This window comes from Phalacrocorax aristotelis, chromosome 8 (assembly GCF_949628215.1).
Source record: "Phalacrocorax aristotelis chromosome 8, bGulAri2.1, whole genome shotgun sequence".
Lineage (NCBI taxonomy): Eukaryota > Metazoa > Chordata > Aves > Suliformes > Phalacrocoracidae > Phalacrocorax > Phalacrocorax aristotelis.
In genome coordinates, this window is record NC_134283.1 from 21,365,215 (window position 1) to 21,389,638 (window position 24,424).

The window sequence follows — 24,424 nt, forward strand, 5'->3', positions numbered from 1 at the left end:
GAAGTTAAAAGGGAAAAGGGAAACAAGCTGACAGAGCCAATGTGATTACTGATGCCTACTATCTGCCCTAAACACACTGACCAACAGCTGAGCTGCTGACAAAGCAGCTTGGGAACCACTGGCATGCAGCCTGACCTTTGAGATAAAGTACTCTGCCCTTGCTCCTGAATCAGAGGCCTTAAAGCCTTACACCACTGGATTCAGTAGGTCTTCAAAACTCAGATAAACATTTTTCACCTCTGAAAGGATGAATTCCTCAGCAAGGTATCCGAGTTTCAAAATAACTATATAATCGTTCAAATTTAGCATAATTCAATTGAAACTACATGCACTTACACAGGAACTTTTCTCTCATTAAATTACACAATAAAGCATACTGGTGCTTTTTCCTTTATTTTAGGGAAAGGAATTTAGACTCCTTTACCCCCCCTCTCCCTTTCTGGAGAATGGAAACCACCTAAGGCTGCAGCCAAAACCGTTTAACCACACATTTCCTTCTTTTCAGATAAAGCCATGCTGGTTCTGTTTCAATTTCCGAACTTAACAGAATTATTAATACATTACTGCTCGTCTGTGAGCACATGATATGTAAAGGCACCTCAAAATCCAGCACAAAGTTGTCTTTAAAAAAAAAAACCACACCAAACTTTCAGAATTCTCTATTCTCAAAGTTGCCTTAAGACAGTCACAGTAAGAGAGCAAAGGCAAAAGCCACATTATTTCTACAGAGACCCCAGCCTTCCCCCCTTCATATTACTGAGCTATACAATCTGATTAGAAGTAGATAAAAGGATGTCTTTGTTAGAATAACACTTTCACGGTTTTGTTGCTAACCCCTTGAATATAAAGGCAGATTAGCTGTCTTTTATATAATTTTATAAATCCTCCCCACACCTCTGGGTGCTTTTTGAAATATCATCTGGAAGTCAGTCTTGTAAAATTCAGACACTCAGGTGGAAAGCACTAAAGAGCAATAGGAATAAGGAGGGGTTGGAAGTCAGGCACTTACCAATTTCATATTCAGTGGACAAATTTAATGCTACATAAAGAAACACCATTACAGGGACATACAAGAGAAAAGATATATTATACAGCTCTCTCCTTTCAGAGTACAGTCTATCCTATAAACCAGATGAGGTATGACTTCTCACAGTGACAGGAGACATTTGTGTAGTTAACTTAAGCATCACTATATCATGAAGGAAAAATTCGCCCTCATTTTGCACCCTCATTTTCCACACAGTGGCACAGCCAAAGCTAACCAGTTTGTTGGATTCTGAGACTGAGGTAAACTGTCACATACTAAAACGTGCAGTTTTACTAGTTTATACCAGCTGAATTTTTGTTCAGGTGGCTGTTACACAAAAAGTTTCATTTTACCTCAAACTACATCTTTGATTTCAGACTCCTACTACAAATCAAAGTAGCATTAGAATTTTTTTTAATGAGAAAAGTAAACATGTTGCTTTTACATTCAAAGAGGCTTTTAGTGTTAGAACAAATATTCTGCTTGCTGACTGAATAGCCAGCAAGAGTAAACACTTATCTCCTGGCAGATTATTTGGATGGAGGATGGACAGCACCATAAACACACCTAAACCTGAAAAGGTGTTGCATGAATAAGTTAGGCTCCAAGTTCCTGAGCTGTGTTGGTGCTTTCTCGGCCTACCAGCTGGCTTGATTCAAAAACACCTCTGTGCCACACCTTCAATACGTATTGTATCTCACCTTCCTTTTTTTACCCTTTCAACTAGTCTGTTATTTCTTTTCATCTGCATTTAAATGAGCAGCCCTCTCCTCCAACTCCCGACTAACTGGGAGTTAGCTTTGCTGTTAGAAATAGGCAGGGACTTGGCTCCTGTAACACCATTTGTTCATATTTTAAAAACCAAACTTGATTTGAATATAGCGAAGCAGACAGAGGACAATTCTCAATGACTTTAAAGAAAGCTGCTTTACTTGAGCACAAGAGTCAAAACCTCAGTTTCATATCCTATTTTAGTCCTCTAGTAAATCCTTATCTCGCACCACCAGGGTATTTAACTGATGTACCATAGATATGCTATCTATATGCTTGATCCACACATCCTGCAGTTACAGAAAATGTTCCTTCTCCCTAAAGCAACCAAGCCATTTCCTTCCCCAGAGATTGCACACAGTTCTCACCACCCACTGACTAATGAATCAGCACACTCACAACGGCCACTGCCGCCAATGGGACCAACTTCACTCCCCCAGGAAACACCAGTCCCCAGTGAAGCGGTGCAGTCTCCTGCCTTCTGTTTTCATTTTCCCAGCACACTGGAGCAAAACACATTCTTTCAGAAGAGGCTCAGTTCTGACTCACCATCTACCTCATCACACGCACATCTGCCCATTCATAACTTCTCACACAAGCTGCCTCTCTCTCACTAGAGCCAAGTACGTCCCCGTTTTGATTCCACCTTCCCCTGAACCATTCCCCACTTTTAAATATTTAAACTGCAGTCTCCCCAGTTACTTCGTATATGAAACATCAACCACTAAGAAACAGCTGTAAACATTTACACCAAGTAAGGAAGATGTTAAATCAGTTAAGGCTAACCTAATTTCAGCCTGTCTTAACATGGTCTGTATACACTGCCAAGTAAAAGTAGACCACCTATTCAAAAAGGTTGAAATAGGAAATTATGTATTCATATGTTTCCTTTAACAGAAAGCTTAAGGGAGTATATATGCATTTCCATAAATAAAATGCCATGGTCTTGCCATATGGATTTGGCACAACTGTTTTGAAATGTAAAGTTGAGTCAGTCCTCCCTCCCCAAATACCAGGACTCTCACATATCAATCAGGGAAGGGTTGCTAGCCTGGGTTTCAAAAAGAGGCAAAGCATAAGAAAGGAAATCTATGAAAGGGGAAAAAAAGTTCTTCTGAGGTTTTGCAACAGAATTTACAAATTAAAATCCTCAATTATTTGGGGAGCAAAACAGAACAGTATCTTCATTAGTTAGCAACAACTAAGTTCACAGCAGAAGCTGACAACTCCATACAAGGCTTCAGACTACACTTCTAGATCGAGACCACTTGTATTTTAAAAGAAACGAGGAAAAATAACCAAGTCATGGACAGAGTTTACAGCAGTTAGACTTTGTCACTCCAATTCTGAAGCAAAACCTTTGTGACAGTTTTAACTGGGAATGAAACAGTGAATAGAAACAATAAAAAGAATCCCATTTAGAAAATCACGATGAGTGAAAGACTTTTTAGTGGTTTTAATCTTAGAACAATAGACACATCATTACAAACTATAAGAGCTCAAAAATCCTTAGACCAATCCTTCCGTCTCATGCCTCAAAGCATTATTCTTCCTTTAAATACAAAAAGAAAACATTGTCTAAGTTATTTTTGAAAGCTGTATCTTGAAACAGCTTCCACTATATGAAAATGAGGTTTTGCTAAATTTTAAACCTTAGACTACTTCATAAAGACACAAAGAAAGTGATACTTCCACATACAACTGTTTAGGAAAGACTCTTGTTTTGTCAGGATGACCAAACCGTGGCTTTCAAGATGAATACACCTCTAAGCTTCTCAAGGGTGGCACCTATGTCACAACTGTATCACACCACCAACAACAGGCCCTTGCTGGCTCACAAGCCGCTGCCACGGCGGGACTGCCAGGACAGTGCTGGCCAGAGCAGCAGGGCCACCCAGGGACACCACCATGGGCAGCACAGACCCTATGGTCCAGCACCATCTTTTCTCTGCCTCTGACCTGTTTCTGTAGCTCTCCCTTTGTGCAATCTGCGATCACACAGAGACATCTCACTTGCAACTTCAGACTATGTAAATCATTTGACAAGACCCTGGTAAGATCAGGAACGATCAGACCTATTGTAGTGCATGAAGCAGCCCTTGGAAAAAAGCCCATTTCAACTTTTTAGTTTTCCACTTTCCTGTATGTTACCTACACATGCCATAATACCTACCCAAAAACCAAACATGAATAAACCAAAAAACCAAGAACCCAGGCATTAGGATTGGGTTGTTTGTTTGGTTTTTTTTTAAAAAAAAAGAAAGACCACAAGGAGAATTTCTGGGAAAAAAAGTTTAACATTCAAAATGAAATTGGGTTATTCTATTTCATCAGCTATGACAAAGGTTGATTCCTCAAGCAAAGCCAGAATATTAATAAAACAGTATGGTTGCTAAGAGTCTCAGTTGGGACTGTTATGCTTAGGAAAAAAATGAAGAAAATAAAAGTAGTAAATATCGTCTTTCATGTTTTAAGATCACAAAAAGCAGTGGAAATACAAACTCGCTATGAGGAACAAATTATCTTGAAAAGATTTTGATGAAATACAAAATATGCCATGAATTGCTAACAGCCTGTACTAGAATTTTAATAGTGACAAGTAAAAGTAGCTGAGCAGAGGGCTAACTATTTGCAGGGAGTTGTTGTATTGAAGCAGTTAAAGTTGTTAAAGTTTTTAAACCCCTGTATTTTTCCCCCTTTAAAGCAATACATCCCTTCTTCATTCTGCTTCTGCATACTGGAGCTAATTAAGTTAAATTTAAAGCTTAAAGTATATTAGAAGAGTTGCAGCTATGATTTATTTCTCAGATTTTTAATCTAGTCTGACCTTTATCAAAATATTGTACCTGCCAGATTCAGGAGTCAGAGGAATACTTTATTTTAAATACAAGTTTTACACATAAATTCTTCCCTCCCCCACCCCCCATGGACACCTGCGAATTTATACATGCCTATATATGCACGCTAATGTCAACGGTGATTCATATAAGCTTGAAATATTAGCTTAAGGCATTTCACAGCCGGGGGGGGGGGGGGATAAAAACATAACCTTGTGCCGTATGTTCAATTCAAGGACACCCAACAACACAAAAATCAATTTTAGCTAACCATAGCAGAAGGTGTTTGGATAACAAGTGATAGCATTCCCATACTGTCCTCCCTCAGGAAAGAATACACTCCGATTCACAACTGGAAAACTGTCTCAGAAAAATACTTCTTACAATTTTCAACTTCACAGCAAAACCTTATGGTCTGGTATTATGTACTTCAGCCAATTTCTAAGTATGCTTATATAAATCACCTGTTTTTATTACAATTAAAGCTGAAGTTTTGGAAAATGCCCATGTAGATAAGATTCAGTTGCAGCGCAATCTGTTTTTACAATTCTATGTAGTAAAAATATCCATGTACGGACTCTCAGTAAAAATGTCTTTGTAAGTAGTATCAGAGCTGTGACAAAACCTCTCCCAACGTGCTTTCTGTATTACTGAAATATTACAGTGATGGGTTTTGCTTTGGTTTCTAAAACTTCAAAAAAAGAATGGCAGAAGAATCTTCCTTGCTTTACCAGAGAGAATTTTCAAGTCACTTTTAGAAAACCTGGTATTGTCGCTTATTTCTTTTTTTTCTGCATAGTTAGCTCAACTATGTAATCATGACTCCTTTTCAAAAGCAGATCAATGTTTCATTAAATTATGCAGGTTACTACTTTAACTAAAAAACAAGTCTATAAGAGCAGGTATGAAGCATTAAGGAAGCCAGAACAGATGCAATTAAGATCTGTGGAGACTACAGCATTTTATTCCTGGATTAAGATCACTGATCAGTACTTATGGAAGTTAACAGAGGAAAAACCCTAACATGCTACTGCACAGTAATTATATTCATTTAAGAACAAATAAGTCTCCAGACACAGTTCCAAAATATTCCAACTGCTGGCCTGAGCAGGAAACATACCCTACACTTGACCAAAGCCACCAAAACCCCCCTAATACAAAGCAAAAAGTAGGTGGCTTCTTGTTTCTGCAGCATCACTACAAAAATGCCTTATGCCTCCCAGCACAAAATGCATCTCATGCCCAGACTCACTCAATTTGCCTTCAGAAAGACAAAACCAACCACATAGTTGGAACTGAGAATCAACAAAAATGCAACGAGAAGACTATAAGGATAATCTGAAAGGCAAATATATGCTGGGGTTTTCCCCTGTGTAACTTTACTAAATCTTTTATCATCCTACCATTACCACTAGATTCTACATGAGAAAGATGCTGGATTTTAAATCTCCTCTCCTGAAACAGCATGCATTAAGAAAGATCCAATTTTTCTTGCAACATTTGAAGAGTAAGTTTTTGCAGCAAAACATTGCTAGGAGCCTGCTGCTGTTTTGCTGCTGCAAGTATGCATGCATGTAAGACACACTTATGCTCACAAAACCAGCTAACTAACAGGGACACACTGTTTTCTGCCATGTTGACAAAATACCTTTCCTGGATGGAAATTTCAAAATTGCTTGGGAAATTATTTCTTTTCAAGCTTTCAGAAAATAGCATAGCAAAAAGCAGTTATAACTAGAAACTCCAACAGAGGGTTTAGAAAGAGAGGTTTGTCCAAAACATTATGTACATATCATGCTACCTGGGTGCAAATAAATAGCCTATTTTACCTGTATTTTTTAACTGAAAATTTGACACATGTAATGAAAGTATACTCAATTAGAAGGTACCTGATTTTGACAACATGGGTAAGCAACTAATAAAAACCATCCAGGAACTGGCCTGAGCAGGAGAGGGGCAAGGAAAGTTGCCTCTTCTACCCTTTGGCTTTTATTACATTCTTGAGCACTTTGACAGCCTCACCCTTTCCCCTTAGGCAGGATTCAAGTCTGGAAAAACTGCATGAACATTTATTCAACAAGTAGTATTGCATCAAGCCTTAAAATAATGCAAGTTAGTAGTTTTTTTCTCTTTTGTATACCATAACTACTTAGCTTTCATCACCCAATAAAATTTCCTAGTGTCATAATTATTCTGTAGAAAACTATCACCTTCTGTAGAGAAACATCATTAGCAATGGCTGTGAATTTTCTTATTCAGAGTAATTAGCACTTTTGGATATATGTTTAATACCAAGTTCCAAACAGCAAAATCCAGGAAAAAAATCAACACAGTTAAAGAGAACGAATACAAATAAAGCTCTGGTTAGCCAAAATGCAACAAGAATTCTCCCAGCACAAGAGCAGGAAAAGGACAGAACCAACAATGTATGATCTGCAGGAGAGGGGAATGGATTTAAGTTCTTATGCACTATTTATTTTTATTCCCTATAAACCACATACCAATTCATTTTCTTGAAGTTCAAAAAATTTAGAGCTGACATGAGCCATACTTCCTCAAAAATCTGATTCTCAAGTCCCAAGTATCAGAACAGAGCTTAAAAAAATTCATACTGCTTCTCTGAATGCTTTGTGAATAAAGTCCCACCCTGCATGTTTTATGAACAGTCTCTTTTAAGACCTTTTGAAGGTATTAGAAACAGCTTTCTGGTTTGCTAGAACTAAAATCCTGGTAGTTTTCTGTGATGAAAACCCACCAGGCTACCAGACTGTGCAATTACATTACAGGGTACTGTATTTTGATTCCCCTAGTTGGGGGCATCTGGGCATAAGATGATTCCCCACTGCCCCTCTACCCAAATGAAAGTGCTTGTCCTCATTAGGGCAGGGGGCAGGAAAGAAAGAAAAAGTCAGAGAAGCACGCAAGCTTTACAAAGAAATCCCCAAAGGCTCTTCAGTAGCATGAGAAAAATATAACTAATCTAGTTGTTTTACTTCATCTAGATGCCTTCCTGCCTTAGTTTTCCTATTCTTAAGTATTCTTTAGGCTTGTATTAGTTTTCCAAAAGGAAAGAGAAAAGTCCAATAGTGCCTCTACTGAAGAGCATAAGCTTTCCCCTTTTTTGAATCTATTTTATTTTTTCAAAGGAATACATTGGCTGAAAATAAGCTAAAAAGTTTCTTCTTGTCACCTGCAATCTGGTTTGTCACACAATGCTGGCTACTCCTCAAATGCTATCAAGAGATATTTCATCAGGACATAAAAGCCCCCGTTCAGTGTTTCATTGCTGCTTTCTTCCCTAGATTTCAGACCTAAGAAGTATTTGAAATATGTGACAGAAACCACTTTGTCCTCAGTCACTGTGTTTCAATAGAAAATTTAAAAGCTTAGTGACACTTACTGTAAAAATTAAAGCAGGTTTAAGAACTTTTTTTGTCACCTTCCATAGTTTCATCTTCTATATTTATACTGAAGTGAACAGGTAAAACAAGAAGCATACCCAGATGCACAACACAGAGCTGCTGCCTGCAACTGTTTAAGCCAAGTATCTTAAATACAGAAAGAAGGCAGAAGTTCTGCACAGACTTAAGTAGCTACAACTTGGGTCTTACATACAAATCTCTGTATCAATGTAACAGAAAATATATGGACTTTCTTCTTAGACAAAACATCTGCAACATCAGCTATTCCCCCAGAAATGATCTTTTCATTAGCACTCATGTTCTTGGAATAAGAGTTTGCACAAGCATCCTCTTTTTTCATATTATTGTCACAGTACATATTTCACCAGGCCAACTTGTTAAATATCAAATATACAATTATGCAAGCTAATTAGCTCATTTTATTACTTGTACTTTGGACAATAAAGCTTGAAGAAACATTTCAGTAACTTTCAGAAAAATTACAGTTTCTTGTAGTAAATGTTTCAACATCTTCTTGAAGTTTTCTTTCTTTAAATATGAAGCATTAAATGATTTTTCACAAAGAAACAGACATCCTCCAACAGCAATGCTCTTACTTTTCTCATTCATTTAAGAAGAGCAGAGAAGCATAATGTTAACAACTTTGCTTAGTAAGTGGAGACTGGTATGCAAACAAGAGGATTCAATAATGCAAATGTCTGGATTTTTTCCAGCATCTATGCTGCAGATATCTCAAATACTGCTTTCATCCACACAGCACTTACTGGCCCTTATATATAGCTAGTTCCCAAATGAAAAGTTTAGCTCACTAACCCTGCTTTTGTTCCCCTTCTGGGAAACCTTAGGAGAATGGTATAAGTAAATTTGAAGTCTTGTCTATACAACTCTAAAGGGGTGCACTTAGACCACTGGGAAAGTTCAAGGTAATACATAAAATATGACTAACCGCTTCTACAACATGTCATAAAAGCTAATCAAAAGTAGGTTTACTGGTGGCAGATCTTAAGCACTCAGGACCTATAGAAAGGGTTGAAAGGTAGGCATCGCAAACAGCACAGCCACAGTACTGGTCATAAGCATTGTTTCAAAATGGCTTAGTCATCGCATGCACCACAATGCATGAAACAAGGCTGTGTAGAGCACCAAAAGTATTTGGAGGATGGGGGAATGAAAGGATTATAGGGAAAAGGCTGTGGATACTTGTCACATGAGACGCCTGGTGTGACTCTAGTGGCAGAGGGCACCCTATGATAAATCACTTCATGAACAACTGTCCAAATCTCAGCCAGTGGCTGCTTGCCAGCACAGAACACGTGCCTAACAAGCTACGAGCCCTGAGGATTTCTCTTCCCAAAATCCAAGTTCTTAACCATTAATAATGTATGAACTGGATGCAGATAGAGGCATCTCCCAATTTTGAGGGGAAGTGAAAAAGCAAAGGTACACTATGACTACCTGGCTCCAAACAGAGTTTCAATTAGATCTCTCTCCTCTGTGCAACAGCAGGTCATAATGAGTAACACCTCAAAGTATCTAGGCAAAAACAAGAAAAAATGTCACTCTCCTCTAAAGCAGAAGTGGTACAGGGGTATAAACAAAGACATGAATTATCGGGGGGGGGGGGGGGGGAAGAAACTAAGCAGTCTCTGATAAATAAAGGACTGTTAAATCTAGGATCACAAGCATCTATAGAATACTAATATTTTACCCAAACCATGTAGACATTCCTGGATGAAAACTGATCAAGTGGACCATCCAGGAAAGTGGATTCTTCTCATTCACCAAGCCTTTGCAGGACTCCCACCACACAACTCCAAGAAAAAAATTGAGCTGTTTAGCCAGGCTGGCTACAAACTGGATACACCACTAAAATCTGCCATCAGAATAACCCCACATACTGACTTTCTTGTTTAAACCTTACAGAACAAGCCTGAGAAAGACTTAAAAAAAAAAAGGCAATGACAGCAATGTGGGCTTCCTCAGGGCTCTACCACTTCCCTTGGCTTAAGCAGGCAAAAGTACCTCCAAGGGACTGAGCACGCAGACAGTTCAGCAGCTGATGTGCTTTCACTGACCACCAGCTGCTCTTCCCAGAAGAATCTCTCAGTTACCACCACATATTCGGGTTGTGGGGTCATCAGGTAAACCCGAGTAGGAGGATGAAGAGTTGTTTAAGGTGCTCAGAAAAGCACCAGCCCTGAGGACAAGTACCAGACAGATCCTCCCTGCCCCACATTCCTGAAGTAAACAAACTAAGGCAGAAGAGGAATCCTGTATCATTCTGCTAGCACAAAGGGAGAGAACAACCCATGAACAAGATAAAAATCTGACCCCAAAATATCTTTCTCCTAACACACCAGTGCATTAAGGAACCAGCCTAAAAATCAGTGAAGCACTGCATAAAGCTACACAATGAACCTCAGCTCAAGTTCAGATCTGTAAGCAACAAGACTTCTGCAAGAGAAAGCGTTTAAGCAGGACAGTTCCTGGGAAACAAAATGCCCTCATATATTAAGAGACAATCCACAAAGAATGTGCATGGTACCACATGTGCATGGTTGACGTCTGCTGGTTTTCTAACCAAGTTACATCTTACATGCCCATATATGCCTCTACCACATACAAACAGCTCCATGTACTTTTGCTGGGTGATGCCCAACTCTTCAGGGTTGTAGCACTTGCCTCCTGAAGTGCTTTAAGGAGCGACCTTCACGATAATTTGAAGGAGCATTAAATTACTACAGACAAACAAAAGGATGAAGACTTAATAACTGTTAAGGCCACATGCATCTCATGGCTAAAATGGTTTCCCCTATGTGGTGGCACACCACAGTATGATCTTTAATGAATATTACGGCTCTAGCAGACTTTACCAGGCATGCTTTCCCACTGATGTAGAAAAAACACTCACATACTTTTGTCCAGGAACTCAGTGGATTGCAGGGAACAAGTGACTGCTAACTGCAAGAACATTTTAGATGGTGACAATGCAAAAACCCCAAATACTGCTGAACTGAAAATATAGGAACTTAAAGAATATCGTCCTTTAGCACTACAGTGATGGTAAAATGAGAGCTGAAACCATAAATCAGTTTCCCAAACACCCTTACTGATTTTTTAAAGCATAAGGGTACCTAAAGAAACTAAAAAAACCAAAGCTGCTACTCCAACTTTGAATGACTTAATGTTTCATCTTCAGAAAGCAGTGGGGACCAAAGAAAATAGAGTAAAACTTCCAATTCAATACAGGTTAGCACTGATATTCAGATATTTCTCAAATTAAGCCTTCACTTTCCAAGCAAATTCCACTGAGTATGCTGTGATCCTATGTTTGACTGGAAATTTTATTTGCTCCGAAAATGGAGCAGCCAACACACCATCCCAGTAATTATGAAATTTTATTGCTAAAGTCAGAAAATAAAAAGCTGGAGACAAGTGCTACCTATTGAACCCCTAGTAAGGGGAGGACATAGTAGAAATCCGGCGCTGTTGGCTGCCATTTAAATATAGTTTTTATTCAAATACAGCACCTTTCTTTCTCATTACATTTCTGGAACTGCTGTAATGCCTTCGGCACCACAGAGATAATTTTTTTAGATTCATCCAAGCACTTAACGTCGACTTATAGCCAAAAAATATTTCCTAGTTAAAACAGAAAAAGCTGCACATGAGTAGAAACTCGGCACCCTCAGGAAGAAAACTGAAGTCCAGTAACATTTAATTGTGGCTAGAACAAAGTTGATAGACTAGTAAGTAGAAATCCTAGCTACATCACACATGTGGCATACCAGGCACTCCAAATCAATTTAAATCACGGCTGATGTGCTTTCCTCCAGAGTTGCAGAGTTCATAGCACATTACACTGAAATAAGCCTGTGCTGAAGATTCTGGTTTACAAGCAGCTGCCACGGAACAGCAGACAGGAAGTTCAGCTGCGTTAGAAATGAGATGGAGAATAGTATTATGAAGGGGAGGGGAAGTAAAACAACTTCACACACTTCATCAGGGTAGTAACTGGTATTTAAACAAAAAAGAATGTCCTAGAACTAGTGTTCTTGCAGGTAAGAAAGACCAAAGCTATATAAACATCTTGAATAACAAATGAAAACTGGGGACATTCTATCTTACTCTAAGAGGTATACAAAATGAATCATGCTAAGATCACACAGTTCTTAAAACAAGGAGACTTTCAATAAAATTGAATTTTAAGAAGCACTGAAACCCACACACACACAGTGCAGCCTGAAGTTCATACGGTACGAGTATAAAACTTAAGTAAAAATTAAAGAGCTTCATTAAGCACAATAAAACTAGTCTAAGTAATTAATGATACCAGAGAACCAAAGTGAAAATAAAGCTCTCCATTTCATTCCAGGGTTTAATTACATGAGACTTCAGGCAATACATTAAACTACTACACCATCTGCCTCTGAATTTGTTAGCATTCATCTATTCATTTATTCTTTAAAAAACAAACAAAATCGTAACAACAACAACAAACACACACAAAACAAAACCCAAAACACACACCACCAATTAAAATCCCCCCCCAAACTGGACATTAGCTGACAACACAAAGGATCAGGAAGCCTTGGTATAGTTCAGATATCCAGAAGCAGGACATAAACTGAATTTGACACAACCCCACAATCACAATGTTCTATGATTTTTACAATCTAGCGACCTATTTTTAGTACTACTTTTTCTTTTGCCATAACAAACCTGAAAAAATATTGCTACAGGTCAAGGACAGCACAGAATCTTACAACTATCTAAAAAAAGTTAAGCTTGAGTTTAAAATTAGTAGCAACATTAAGTGAACTCTTGAATTAATGAAGACAGGATATCCAGTAGAGGTCTGCCCACCCATTGTGAATATCAGATGCATCAAATTAAAAGGCAAATTAAGCATAGGAAAAACCCCTCAGTTAAGAAATACCAGAATGAAAAACCTTAAGCCCATGAAGTAGATATTCACAGAATCACAACTTTCACATGGATTCACAAGGGTGTTGCTCTTCCTAAAATTCAACCATTTAAGAAGCAATTCTAGCAGATGCTGCTTTGGTAGCTTTGTCAACCTGTGGCCAAAACTGCTTAGGCACAATAGTGACATATTTCAACTCCGGACAAACTATTTTGGGCCATCATTTGCTTAGCCAAACACTGAAGCAGAATTCCAGAATAAAAATATTCCAGTACTGGTAAGTTTATCTACATTCTAGATCTCAAACTAATGCCTAAAATAATAATTAACTGACAGCTTCACCCATAGCCTTTTTTATTCATATAATTAAAAACATGCCTTGCTGGCTTAAATCCAGTGATGAACAAACACACATTATGCACTGCCTCAAGAATCAAAGCTCATAAAACAATGGTGCACAGAGCTACAAAAATCACATGGTGTTAAGAGACTGTTGAAGCCTATGAAAGAAATTCTTAATAAAAATCGAGTGACAAAAATCTACAGAGGACAAAATCTCAGACAATTCATATGAAACATTTAACTGTTTCTGTTGATAACATAAGAAACTCTTGCATTCTGCGTACTCTTCTTCTGAAGTTATGGAAGTGGCTTACTTTCAGACAAGTTAAATTCTGTGCAGAGCAAGCCTGCCTTCACATGTGATTTACTCTAGCAAAGTTTGATTACAACAGTGAATTTGTTATTTGTTCATACTACACCATAACACTATTCCCATTCATTAGTGTCCACCTCTAGCCTCATACAGATGAATTCCTCTAAACATTTTAGTGAAGCACTAGAATTTATTGTAAACACACATAAATCAGGGAGTGGCACTCATTAATGAGGCTTATTCTATTTTAATACACAGCATATCACTATCCTCTTACATGATTAAGACAACACAAGAGACTAGGTGAAGTAGTTCAGTAGTTTAAGAATTCATTCAGAGAAAACAAAGTTAAAAAAATTATAGGAGTAAATAACATTAGTTTTGAACTGGCAAGAAGAGAGACTTCAGTCTTCTTACACATTACACGAAAAATTCCTCATTCAATTGTGAGCCAGAATCAATATTCTTCAGTAAGAGCCAGATTCAATTCAGTTTCCTTAGCAGATCAGTTAGTACCCAGCATAGCCAACTTCACTCCTTCTCCCTCAATTTGTCAAACTTCTGCAAGCCTCGCAGGATTAAATGGAAAACAATTTTTTCCCAAAAAAACCTCATTAACTTGAATTCCAAATACCATATCTGCCCTCAGGAATTTTTCTTCTTCCAATCACATTTTCCCACTATAGGAAATATTTTTTTTCCACCTAGCAGCATTTGAAAGATCCAATATGCCATTAAACCTGAATATGCTTCAAATATTTCCTCCAGCCTGGTAGGTTTGGTAGCATTAGCTGTTACTTGTTACAGAGTAGGTAAAAAAAAGTCTTAGGCAAAAGCAAGAATTTTGTAGTCTATTGAAAAATCTTTGAAGTTAAAAAAAAAAAAACACCAAGAAATCACAAACCAGAAATAAGCCTGAAACAGAAAGACTACAGGGGTGTAAGTGCTGGTCCAAACCTACTGAGGTCTGCACAAAGTCTTTTATCTAGTTCAGTTATATTTGGATCAGTCCCAAATCATCTACAGCAGCAAAGATAACAGACAGCATCTACATTTTAAAGGTATGTTTTTTCTGTAAACCAAAACCAGCTGTGATTTCAGTAACTTTATTCTGATGAGACTGAAAGCAAGGTTTCTGACTTTAAGTCTAATACAACCTCACAGCAACCATCACACTCATTAGGGAATTGTAGCTTTCGATATCAGTCTATGGGACAACCACCTCAGGAAAAAAAAAAAACATTCAGAAACCAATCCTGAAAGCGATGCTTCTTCTATATTATAGCTTATGGTGAAACCAAGAAAAGAAGCTTCATTCCACTAAGCAGCACACTGAATGCTTGCTATATCAATGGGCAACTTAAGACCCAACAAGGTAACCTGTTCAAAGGGCAAATTTCAGTCTACCACAATTCATTAGCCAAAGTCTAATTTCTGAACCTTTTTATAAGCTCCTACTCAACACCAAATTTAAATTGTTCCCCAAAATTTTAGCACAGCATGGCAGTAGAAGTAAAGTTCTGTTCTTCAAAATAATAAAAAGCCACCAGTACTGCCCATGTGTTTCCCTCCAGAAACATGAACATGCTTTAAAACAAAGCAATACCAGATTTTATCCTATCAGCTTTCAGATGTACTCATGCCACTACCAACGTGCACCAAGATGTGAAATATTAGTAATTTTGCATCATACATGCAGTCCATACTAATAAGATCATAAGCACAACATAAAAATCTTTCAGTCGCAACAATTCCCTTCTTACCTTGCCTCCTTCTCTTTCAAAGTCGACATATTCCCGGGTCGGTGTCTGTCGCTGCTCCCCCTGCCAGCTGGCCGGAAAAAACTGGAGAGACAGATTGGTTCCTGTGGCCACAAAAGCCTTTTAGAAAAATCAATACAAACAGGATCAGGGAGCAAGACATTACATAAATTATGCAGGCAGTCATTTATTTTTACATCAGTTTATGTCTTAAGCCAGGCAGCATAGAGAATACTTAAAGTCAAAAACATGCACTCATCATTTTTCTTAAGTATTAAGTTACAAACATCTGATTCCATTTTGACAACATTTGCCATTGGCTGCTTCAGATATAAAATACAGCCCGGAATCAATACTTCTTTCAAATCAGTTTTGCTGACATTAGAATCTGTCCTTTCAGTTCTGTCTGGATACCCTGCACCAACTTAGTACCTCCAACATTAAAAATTACCCATGCTTTTTAAAGAGCTTGCATTTCTCTCTAAAAGAAGTACTGCTGAAGGACAATGAACTCCTGAGACCTGTTACTAGGGACAACTTTTTCTTCAAAGAAAAGAACTCGTTAACTTTCACGATCTACTTGTACCTAGATAAATGCTTATCTGAACTGAAATGTAAATATACCTATTTCACCATCTACAGGCACGGAGCACTAATATATGGCTCAATTAAACTTCACAGGATGAAGTCCTCTTGCCACATTAAGACACCAGCGAAATCCAAATCAGCAGATGCTGTGTCAGTGAGAACCAGCAACCATAGGAATTCTTCTCAGCTGCAGCCCTTTAAAATCATTAAAGGGACTGACTTAACCATATTAGAAAAAGTGTACATTGCATTCAAGTAAATAATTTTCTCAGGTTTCAAATGAAAATAAGATTCAATTTTCTTCATAAACTCTCTGTATTTATTTGTATATCTTATCAACTCAAAGCCATGGAGAGTATGTCAATTTCTAGGCACGAAATAAGGAACAATTTTTGCAAGTAGAAATTGGATTCACAGTATTTATACCCCTCTCTGATACATGAGTGTGTCCTGTAAGCATGTGAATACTCAAACATGCTCCCAGAATACCACTCTACTAAAAATCCCAGGGTTAAAACGAAATTTGCTGCAGTCAAATAACTGTATCGATTATCTTGATTACCACGATCACTTAGATTTAAATGGTCATTAATCCAGAATACCATTTCTTAAAAGCTATAAAAATACTACTCTAATAGTTGGAATTTCCTCACAAGTGTATTCCTTTCGAGCCACCCAGAATTCAACAACTTTATGGTATAACTGTACTATGACACAACAGCTCTACATGTTATTTAAGATAGTTCTGGTCATGTACTGCAGTGCTGTCTGCCACAGGATTAATGTGTCCCATTCTGAAAGAAGAAATGCTTTGTCTTGACTTTTTCCCCTCCGCCAAGGGAGACTAATACTCGGCAATCAGGTTCTATTCCAGACTATCCTTAAAAGCAGGGGTTTGGTTTGGGTTTTTTAATCTCCTGTTAAGCACATTCTCAATATCACTAAAATTGACAAATTGGTCGTACTAATACTGGGGCAGTGGGAGGGGGGAATATTGTATTGGTACATTAATATTTGTTTGCCCTACAATACACAAACATATCAACATAACAGAAGGTTACACTTGCCCAAATAGGAAGCATCAAAACTGCAAGGGCTGCAGACCATCAGTGTCAGGCTGACCAGCTTGTATAACAATCACTTTCCTTTTCTAAGTGATTCTATTACATATCAACAAAAAAAAATTATACTTATCTCCAAATCTTTTTGATTGGTAAGTCATCACCACGTAGGCTGTTCAAGAACTACCTTCCCACCTCCAAGGATCTTTAGCAAATATGTGTTTGATACTCCTTAATTTTTACAGTTAAAACAAAATGCCAAGGAGTGAGATCTTTGAGTGTAAACCGGCTGACCATGCAGCCCTCCAGACCACTCCAGCTTCTGCAGGCCCCAAGAATACTGGCTCAGAAGGACTGGGAAACTGAGTGAGAGAGTGAACTGCCCATGCCTCCCTGCTTCCACTCCCCAACCTGTGCCAGAGGGCTGTGAAAATCCATGGGAAAAATATCAGAGAAATTAAGAAAATGAAAGTACACAAATTCCCACATCCCCATGGAGTCATGTGGGCAACGTTTAAAACATAGGCTATTTAAAGAGCAATGTAGAAATTTATTCTCTGGATTTTTTAAGCCTGTTCCCTCCCTTTGAACAGATAAAACAGTCCAATTAAAATACCCACATGCTTCTCAAATCAAAATCATAGGTCAATACTAAAAAACTTGAAAACAGTCTCACTAGTAACCATACAGGACTGCACTGAACCCAACAATTTTATTCTAGCAACAAGCAAATTTAAAAAAAAAAAAATCACACCCCTAGTTTGGTCTTAAACTTGGAAATAAGAAAATTTTTGTCTATACAGAGCCTTTTAAAGTTCAGTCTGAAACGCTATCTTACATATATGCCTCAAATTTTGCAAAAAGCTTATCAGGTAGTATGAGGGTGATCTGACCCATGCATAGCCAACGTAAATACAAGTACCTTCCAAACAAATAGGTAGCTAGGAAATCTCCCAAAACAAACTGAACATGTAAAGTTATTTTTCAGGTTATCGAAGCAATACCAGTAAACCCAAAATCTTATTTAATGTTTCAATTACTTTCTCAGCAATACCAGTAATTATTTTCTTTATTCAAGAGTTATTTGACAGAAGTAACCAACAACCTACTTCCAGTTCTACATTAAATCCCTAAGCTGTTCAGCAGGGTTTTTTTGCCTGCTTAAAAATATGTAACATCATTTGCAAAGGCTCCCTTTGGAGATAAAAGAATAAATCCTTAATGTCTGGAAAAACGTTCAAGGCTAAAAAAAGCAAAATTGCTAGCTCTTTTTAACATCAGTCATTACACACACACTACATTTCTAAATAAACCCGACTACTTGCACACTGTTCCCAAAACAAAACCAGATGTTTCAGATCAAGAAATTCAGAGACTGTTTTATAATTAAGTAAAAATATGTAGACCAGGCATCACTGGTTGCTTCCGAGGGATGAACTTCTGGCAGAGAAAGACAGCATCAGGCTTAGAAGTACAAACGTGAAACTACAGTGATTTCTCATTTATGTAATAAATGCAGAGGCTGCATTAGAAAGCTAGTTTATAAGCTACATGTTTTGGGTTTGTTTTTTTTTTTTAGGGAAGAACTCAGGTATACTATGCACTTTCACCTGTTCAGGAACTTCAAATGCTGCTAGCCAACTGTTTTCCTTACCTACGCATTGTTTCCCTGGTAACTTTTTAAAGGAAGCAAACATGCACAACGAAAAATGAATGTAAAAAAATAGGAAAACAAAGGGACTGACTACAGGGGGCCTCTCACAAAATAATATTACAGGTTTGAAGACCGCAGAGTAACAAGAAGGGATAAGACTCAGCTAAAATAAAGTCACTCGGTAAAAGATAACTGTGTCCTAGAGTGTATATCCTTTTACTGACAAACGCAAGCTCAGGTACAGTAACTGGTATTCAATTCTATTTGTTTGGATGCGCATAAGAATAATTTAATTGTGAACTGACTAGCAGTATGCATACCACGTGAAATTAAAGGATCATCGTAAGCCAAACTTGGTGGAAGTTGGGGTTATTTTCTATGGGAAAAGAGTTTTTACCTCGTCTTTCATTATACACTGTAAATGAAAGAGAGGTTACTTCTGCATTTTAAGAAAAGTGAAGAGTTAACAACAATGCTACAAGATAGCGATCAGAACGAACATATAGGAGAAATCAAACCAGGAAATAACTAGTCAGTTCTTGACTACGGCAAGCCATACTTTATCTCACTTCTTAATTCAGAAGCAGAGAGTAGTATGCAACTAACCTTAATGAATGAGAAAAACAGGGCTGGAGTTGCGACTTTCAAAGCCTAATTTTAAGAGCATTTGATTTAGTTCAGAACTACATAAACAGCTCATTTGAGACTTTCAGCTAGCATCTTCTAAACGATTTTACTTACTTCTGAAAGCTCCTGTTTCCGATTTAAAAAATAAAAGGGGGAGGGGGGAAGCAGCTGAATATTGAAATAAGGAGCTTACAATGGTAACACGTGCCCAGGGAAGGAAGCACAGCCCGCTCGCGGGTGGCTCTGAGCGCTCTCCTCACCTCCCCATCACCTCCCCTCAGCCCCAGCGCTCAAGCCAACTAGTCTTCCACTGCTCCCGCCAGGGCAGAGCGAGCTGATACATTTTAGCGAAAAAGCACTGTTCTTAAGAGCAAAGAAATACCGCCTTTTAACCAAAGCGTCCTTTCCCTCAGCGTTCAAAAGGCGGCTTCCCGCCCCCGCCGCCCAGCAGAACTTCCCGGCGCGGCGCGGCCCCCGGCCGACACCAGGCACCCCGCTCCGAACCCTCCGCTCCCGCCACACCCAGCGCCGGCCACCGCTGCCTCGCCACTGAGAAGCGTTGTTCCTCCTCCGCAAACCCTCCCTGAAACTTTGTGGGTTGTTCTTTTTTTTTATTATTAAAAAAAAGGTGGCGAGCGGCGATGGGGCCCGGGGGCGGCCGCCCCCCCGCCCGCGGCTGCCCGGCGCCGGGGACCGCCCCGGCCCGGTCCCGGCGGGCCCCGAGGGGAGCCCGGCGCCACTTACGATCTCGGAGCGTCCGTCGCGGCAGGCGTTCTGGAAGCGGGCCTGCCTCTCCTCGTGGGGCCGGTCCCTGAAGCCGGTGTATTTAATCTGCGGAGAACAGGGCGCGCAATCAGGAGGGGCCAATCCCGGCGATAAGGGGGCAGCGGAGTGCACAGACTGCGCCTCCCCGCCGGGCTCGGCTCCCCCGCCGCGCCTGAGGCGAGCCGAGGCGCGGGGCTCCCGCCGCAGAAACTTTCCCCGCCGAGGGAAAGGGGTGAGGGAGACGGACGGAAAGACAGACAGACAGACGGACAGACAGACGCCACCGCCTCACCTCGCACTCGCGGCTCAGCTTCCTGAAGAACTCTTCGTTCTCGAACTTGCTCCGCTGGTCGGGGACAACCCGCGGCATGGTGGTGGGGCCGCCGCCGGCTGCCCGCCCCGCGCTGTCCCAGCCCCAGCGCTCGCCTCGCCCTTTGTTAGCCCCCGCCGCCCCCCTCCCTCCTCCTTCTCCTCCTCCTCCTCCTCCCCCCCCCCCGCCGCGCGCGCAGAGCAGCCGCCGAGAGCTCGCGCTGCCGCCGCGCGCCGCCCGCTCCCGCCCCCCCCTCCCCTCCCGACTTCCTCCCCGGCTCGTAAACTCCGTCCGAACAGCCGTGCCATTCACAACTCCGCCGCCGCCGCCGCGCATGCGCCGCGGGGGCTGGCGCGCCTCCCTCCGAGGCGGGAAGCGGGGTGTGGAGGGTGGTGGTGATGGTGGGGGGGTGAGTCAGTGAGCCCCGCCACAGCGCGCCGTGACTCACCCCGCAGAGCTGAGGGGAGCGGGGTCGCTCCCCCCATCTTAACGCGGCTTGTCTCGATTGTTTCCGGCTTCCTGCTTCAAGGGGGGCAGCCTCAGCTCTGTCGCGGGTGGGCGGCGGCCACCCCCTCATTTTCCCCTATGGCGGTGAGGCGCTGTCCCCTCAAAGGGCGGGGATTCGCACCTGCTCCGGCCGGCTTGGGTTAGGCCCCCCGCCCCAAGCTGGGGGTGGTGAGGGGGCAGGTGTGGGGACAGTGCCGGCGTCCCACCAGCCGTCTCTTGCTCCCCTCCCAGGCAGCGAGGGCTGACCCCGGCCCAGGAGGTAAGGTAAAGGCCTGGCTTAGCCCTAAGGATGGCCCTAGAGCTGTACCTTGCCGCTGCCAAAGGACCCGCTGTCTGGCTGCCACCCGAAACATGACTGTCCCGGGTCGGCATCACTTCCTTTGCCCGTTCTGTCCAAAAGCAAACGGAACTGGCGCTCCTGGGAGCAGCCTGAGCCCTGCACAGACTGCAAGCGAGGGGCCTGTCCTGAAGACAGCAGTAGCACCCACCACTTCAAAATGCGCAGTAGGGCTGCTTGGTGTCTTTGAAGTCCTGGTGTCAGCCTAGAGTAAAAAAAAAAACCACCACCCCACACACACACACACAACAAAACCCAGCACTTAAAAAGTTCACCTACTCACATGCTAAAAATACAGCACCAAGGCTGCAGCCTGAACTCTTGATTCTCCATCTTCACAAAGAGGCATTTTACAGGAGCTAATTCAATCAATGAGCACAGCAGGACATATATCACCCATCCCTAAATCCATTTTCTCATATATACCTTGATTATTTTTTTTCTGCAACCACTCCCCCAGCTTTTTAGCAGCTCTGGAGCATCATAAGGATAGCAGCACATGCCAAAAACCAGTTGGATATTACGATACCTATTGCCAACATAAAAATATTAGAGCATATTAGATCTTTATCAAAAGAAATGAGGTTTTCTAATATCTCAGTATTACAAACTTAACTTTGCGTGTACTCATGCAAATTGGGAGAGGGCAATGCTAAGGTTAGCCAGAAGGCATGATTTGAATCAAGTATAAGCAAGTTAATTTAAAAAAAAAAAAGAGGGAAGCATCTGTATCCCTTAACTAATTGTATACAGACTTCATAAAAAACTGTAGAAGTTTTTTTCTAAATGTGGAAAAATATTCCAAGACAAGTTTAACACATTTGTGAACTGCGGATTTAGGCAGTAATTCTGTATGTGTTTAAGCTGTATCTTCCCGGTTTTGGTACATTACTGTAATGCAGATATGTGTGTAAATTCAGAATTTGAGAGCACTAGAGGGGCCATGTTAACAGCTTTCTTCAATAATAACCAAATCTAGAAAGAAAACACCCTGAGACTGAAAATATAAAAATGTTATATATTATCTTGATTAATTTAGATTAATGCCAACCCTTAGACAGAATTCTTGTGAATGTCAGGCACATTTAAAGGTCCCAAAATTAGACTTTTTTAAAAAAAATCCATATCACTATTCATCTTACAGCAAGATCAATACCAAGAGCATAGACCTGCAGAACTGCCAAGTTCATAAAGTAGAAAACGGCTCTCAACCTCCAATAATCTTTCACTACTTGCTAGTGCATTGCCCAGTTCCCACCTCCTCACACCCACACCCACACCCACCCACACCCACACCCCCCAAAAAAAAAAAACCAAGGTCAAAAGCAAGATGAGTGGTTGTAAAGCCCTAAAGTAAGAAACAGGAGACATAACCACCTAGCAAGTTTGGGGTTTTGACCTTGACATATATTTTGCAAGACTTTGGGAGCAACATCAAAATTGCCTGCTTTCCAGGCAGCCCTTTGTTTAACATTTGTCATCCTGGAATTTTCATCTCTCCACTGCAAAGTTTTTATTTTAAATAAAGTGAGTCAATATTATTGGAAAGTCAGTAACAGATCAGACACTGCCTCTGTTGCCTCAGTTGGTCTCCAACTGATGGAGAACAGCAGCACAGTATCATATCATTCTTCTGAATTTATCCAGTTTCTCTGTGCTAAGTTGACCCACACACAAAAAAAGAACTCATGCTCTGAAGAATACCTCCTTAGTGAAGGGAACCAATTCCTTTATATTTTAACAGATAACTAAGAGAAAGCAATTATTTGAGGCCTGTTTTCTCATCAAGGGAAGCTTATAAAATTGGACCAGCTCTTCCTCTCTCTACCCCATGCAGCCCTCAATGCTTAATAAGGCAATTTAGGTCTTAAAGACAGAAGTTCCTACTTTGTTCCTAGCTAGACAGAGGAGAGGCACACAAATTAACGTCTTTGCCGCAATAAAGGCCAGAGCAAAATTTCCACAGTTATTTATGCTGTTTGGCCAGAGCCACTGGCCACTGGCCAGACAGTCAACACAGATCAGAAGCAGCTTTGCAGGTGGTAGCTGGGGGACATGAGAGGGAAAGCTGAGGTTATCGTGTTGAAGATGGGATATGAACTCACGGGAATTCTGCAGCTCACCTAACCTTTTTGTGTGTGCTTTTAGTTTTTAGCGCTGTATCATCAACACCCAAAATGAGCTCGAACCTTTTTCCTCGTGCATAACCAAATGCAACTGCTTCCTGAAGGCGTCTTGGCGACATCTCCACAAACCCTTTCAGTGTGGTTCAGGCTGCTCATGTTAGTAGGCTTACGTTGGTCTGCAAATCCATGGTCTGTTGATTCACAAGAACTTTGGCTGTTCATCAGGCCTCTGGGTGCGTCACCTTCAGAAAATAGAAATGGTCGAGCTTGCAGGCATGCTGCTTCCAGAGCAATTTCTCAGAACAGACCCCTTTCCAAAATAAGATCTAACGTGTTTACAGTGCATGGATAATTGATACAGAATACCACTTAGATTTTTACAGGTGGGCTGTTTTGGGGGAAGGGAGCTTTCTTCAAGTGAAAAGTCCTGTATAGACAGCACTTTCTATAAACCTTTTCCACCAAGTCTTTAAAACCCCTGGTTTCCCCTAGGTAGCAATATTTGATGAACAACTGCACAGCACCAATGTTACATTGTTCTCTAGGCTTCACACATGTGAGTCACTAATGAGCAAGACTCCTCTGTATCCATTGATCTATGGCAGCTGCAGCATAATCAAACACCAGTGTTATGGATTTACAAGCTACTCTATGATTATAGATAAACTGTTTCCAAGATATAATTATGCAAATTAGGTGTGAAATGCAATCCACTTATGCAAGGTCCATGCTTATGCGTTCTACAAAATTCAGGGAAAGGGGGAGAAATCGAGCAGATGAATCGTATTCTTTCCCCCAGACTAATTTTTGCTTCCATACTACTACAACTAGAGTTTCCAGCCAGAATATCCTTGCTGAAGTCACCCCAACAGCAACACAGGGTATTGCTGATCAGTTTGTGGCCCCACAGTCCACAATCCAGATGGCAGAAGCCATCCTGAAATGCTCTAACCCACCTCCAGAGCTGCCTTTCGTGTCTGGCCTGCATACATCAGCATAAAGATCTCTCTTATCTCAGGACACCCAAAACAACCCTAATGAGGGATGTAG

The 24,424-nt window shown here is 40.5% G+C and overlaps 1 protein-coding gene across 3 annotated transcripts in view; it reads right to left on the bottom strand.

Annotated features, from left to right (window-relative positions):
* The window catches only part of CBFB (core-binding factor subunit beta), a 44,133-nt gene extending 23,561 nt beyond the window's left edge, over nucleotides 1-20,572 (bottom strand). For 2 of the 3 annotated variants that reach the window (XM_075101735.1, XM_075101737.1), the window contains exons 1-3: nucleotides 20,387-20,565; nucleotides 20,074-20,160; nucleotides 15,403-15,519 (exon numbers count right to left, since the gene is read on the bottom strand). In XM_075101735.1, the coding sequence (XP_074957836.1) occupies nucleotides 15,403-15,519; nucleotides 20,074-20,160; nucleotides 20,387-20,464 (282 nt within the window). In that variant the 5' untranslated portion in view covers nucleotides 20,465-20,565. Of the gene's footprint in view, nucleotides 1-15,402; nucleotides 15,520-20,073; nucleotides 20,161-20,386 lie in introns of all 3 variants that reach the window. The other variant, XM_075101736.1, reaches the window with a different exon arrangement.
* Between the last annotated feature and the right edge of the window lie 3,852 nt (nucleotides 20,573-24,424).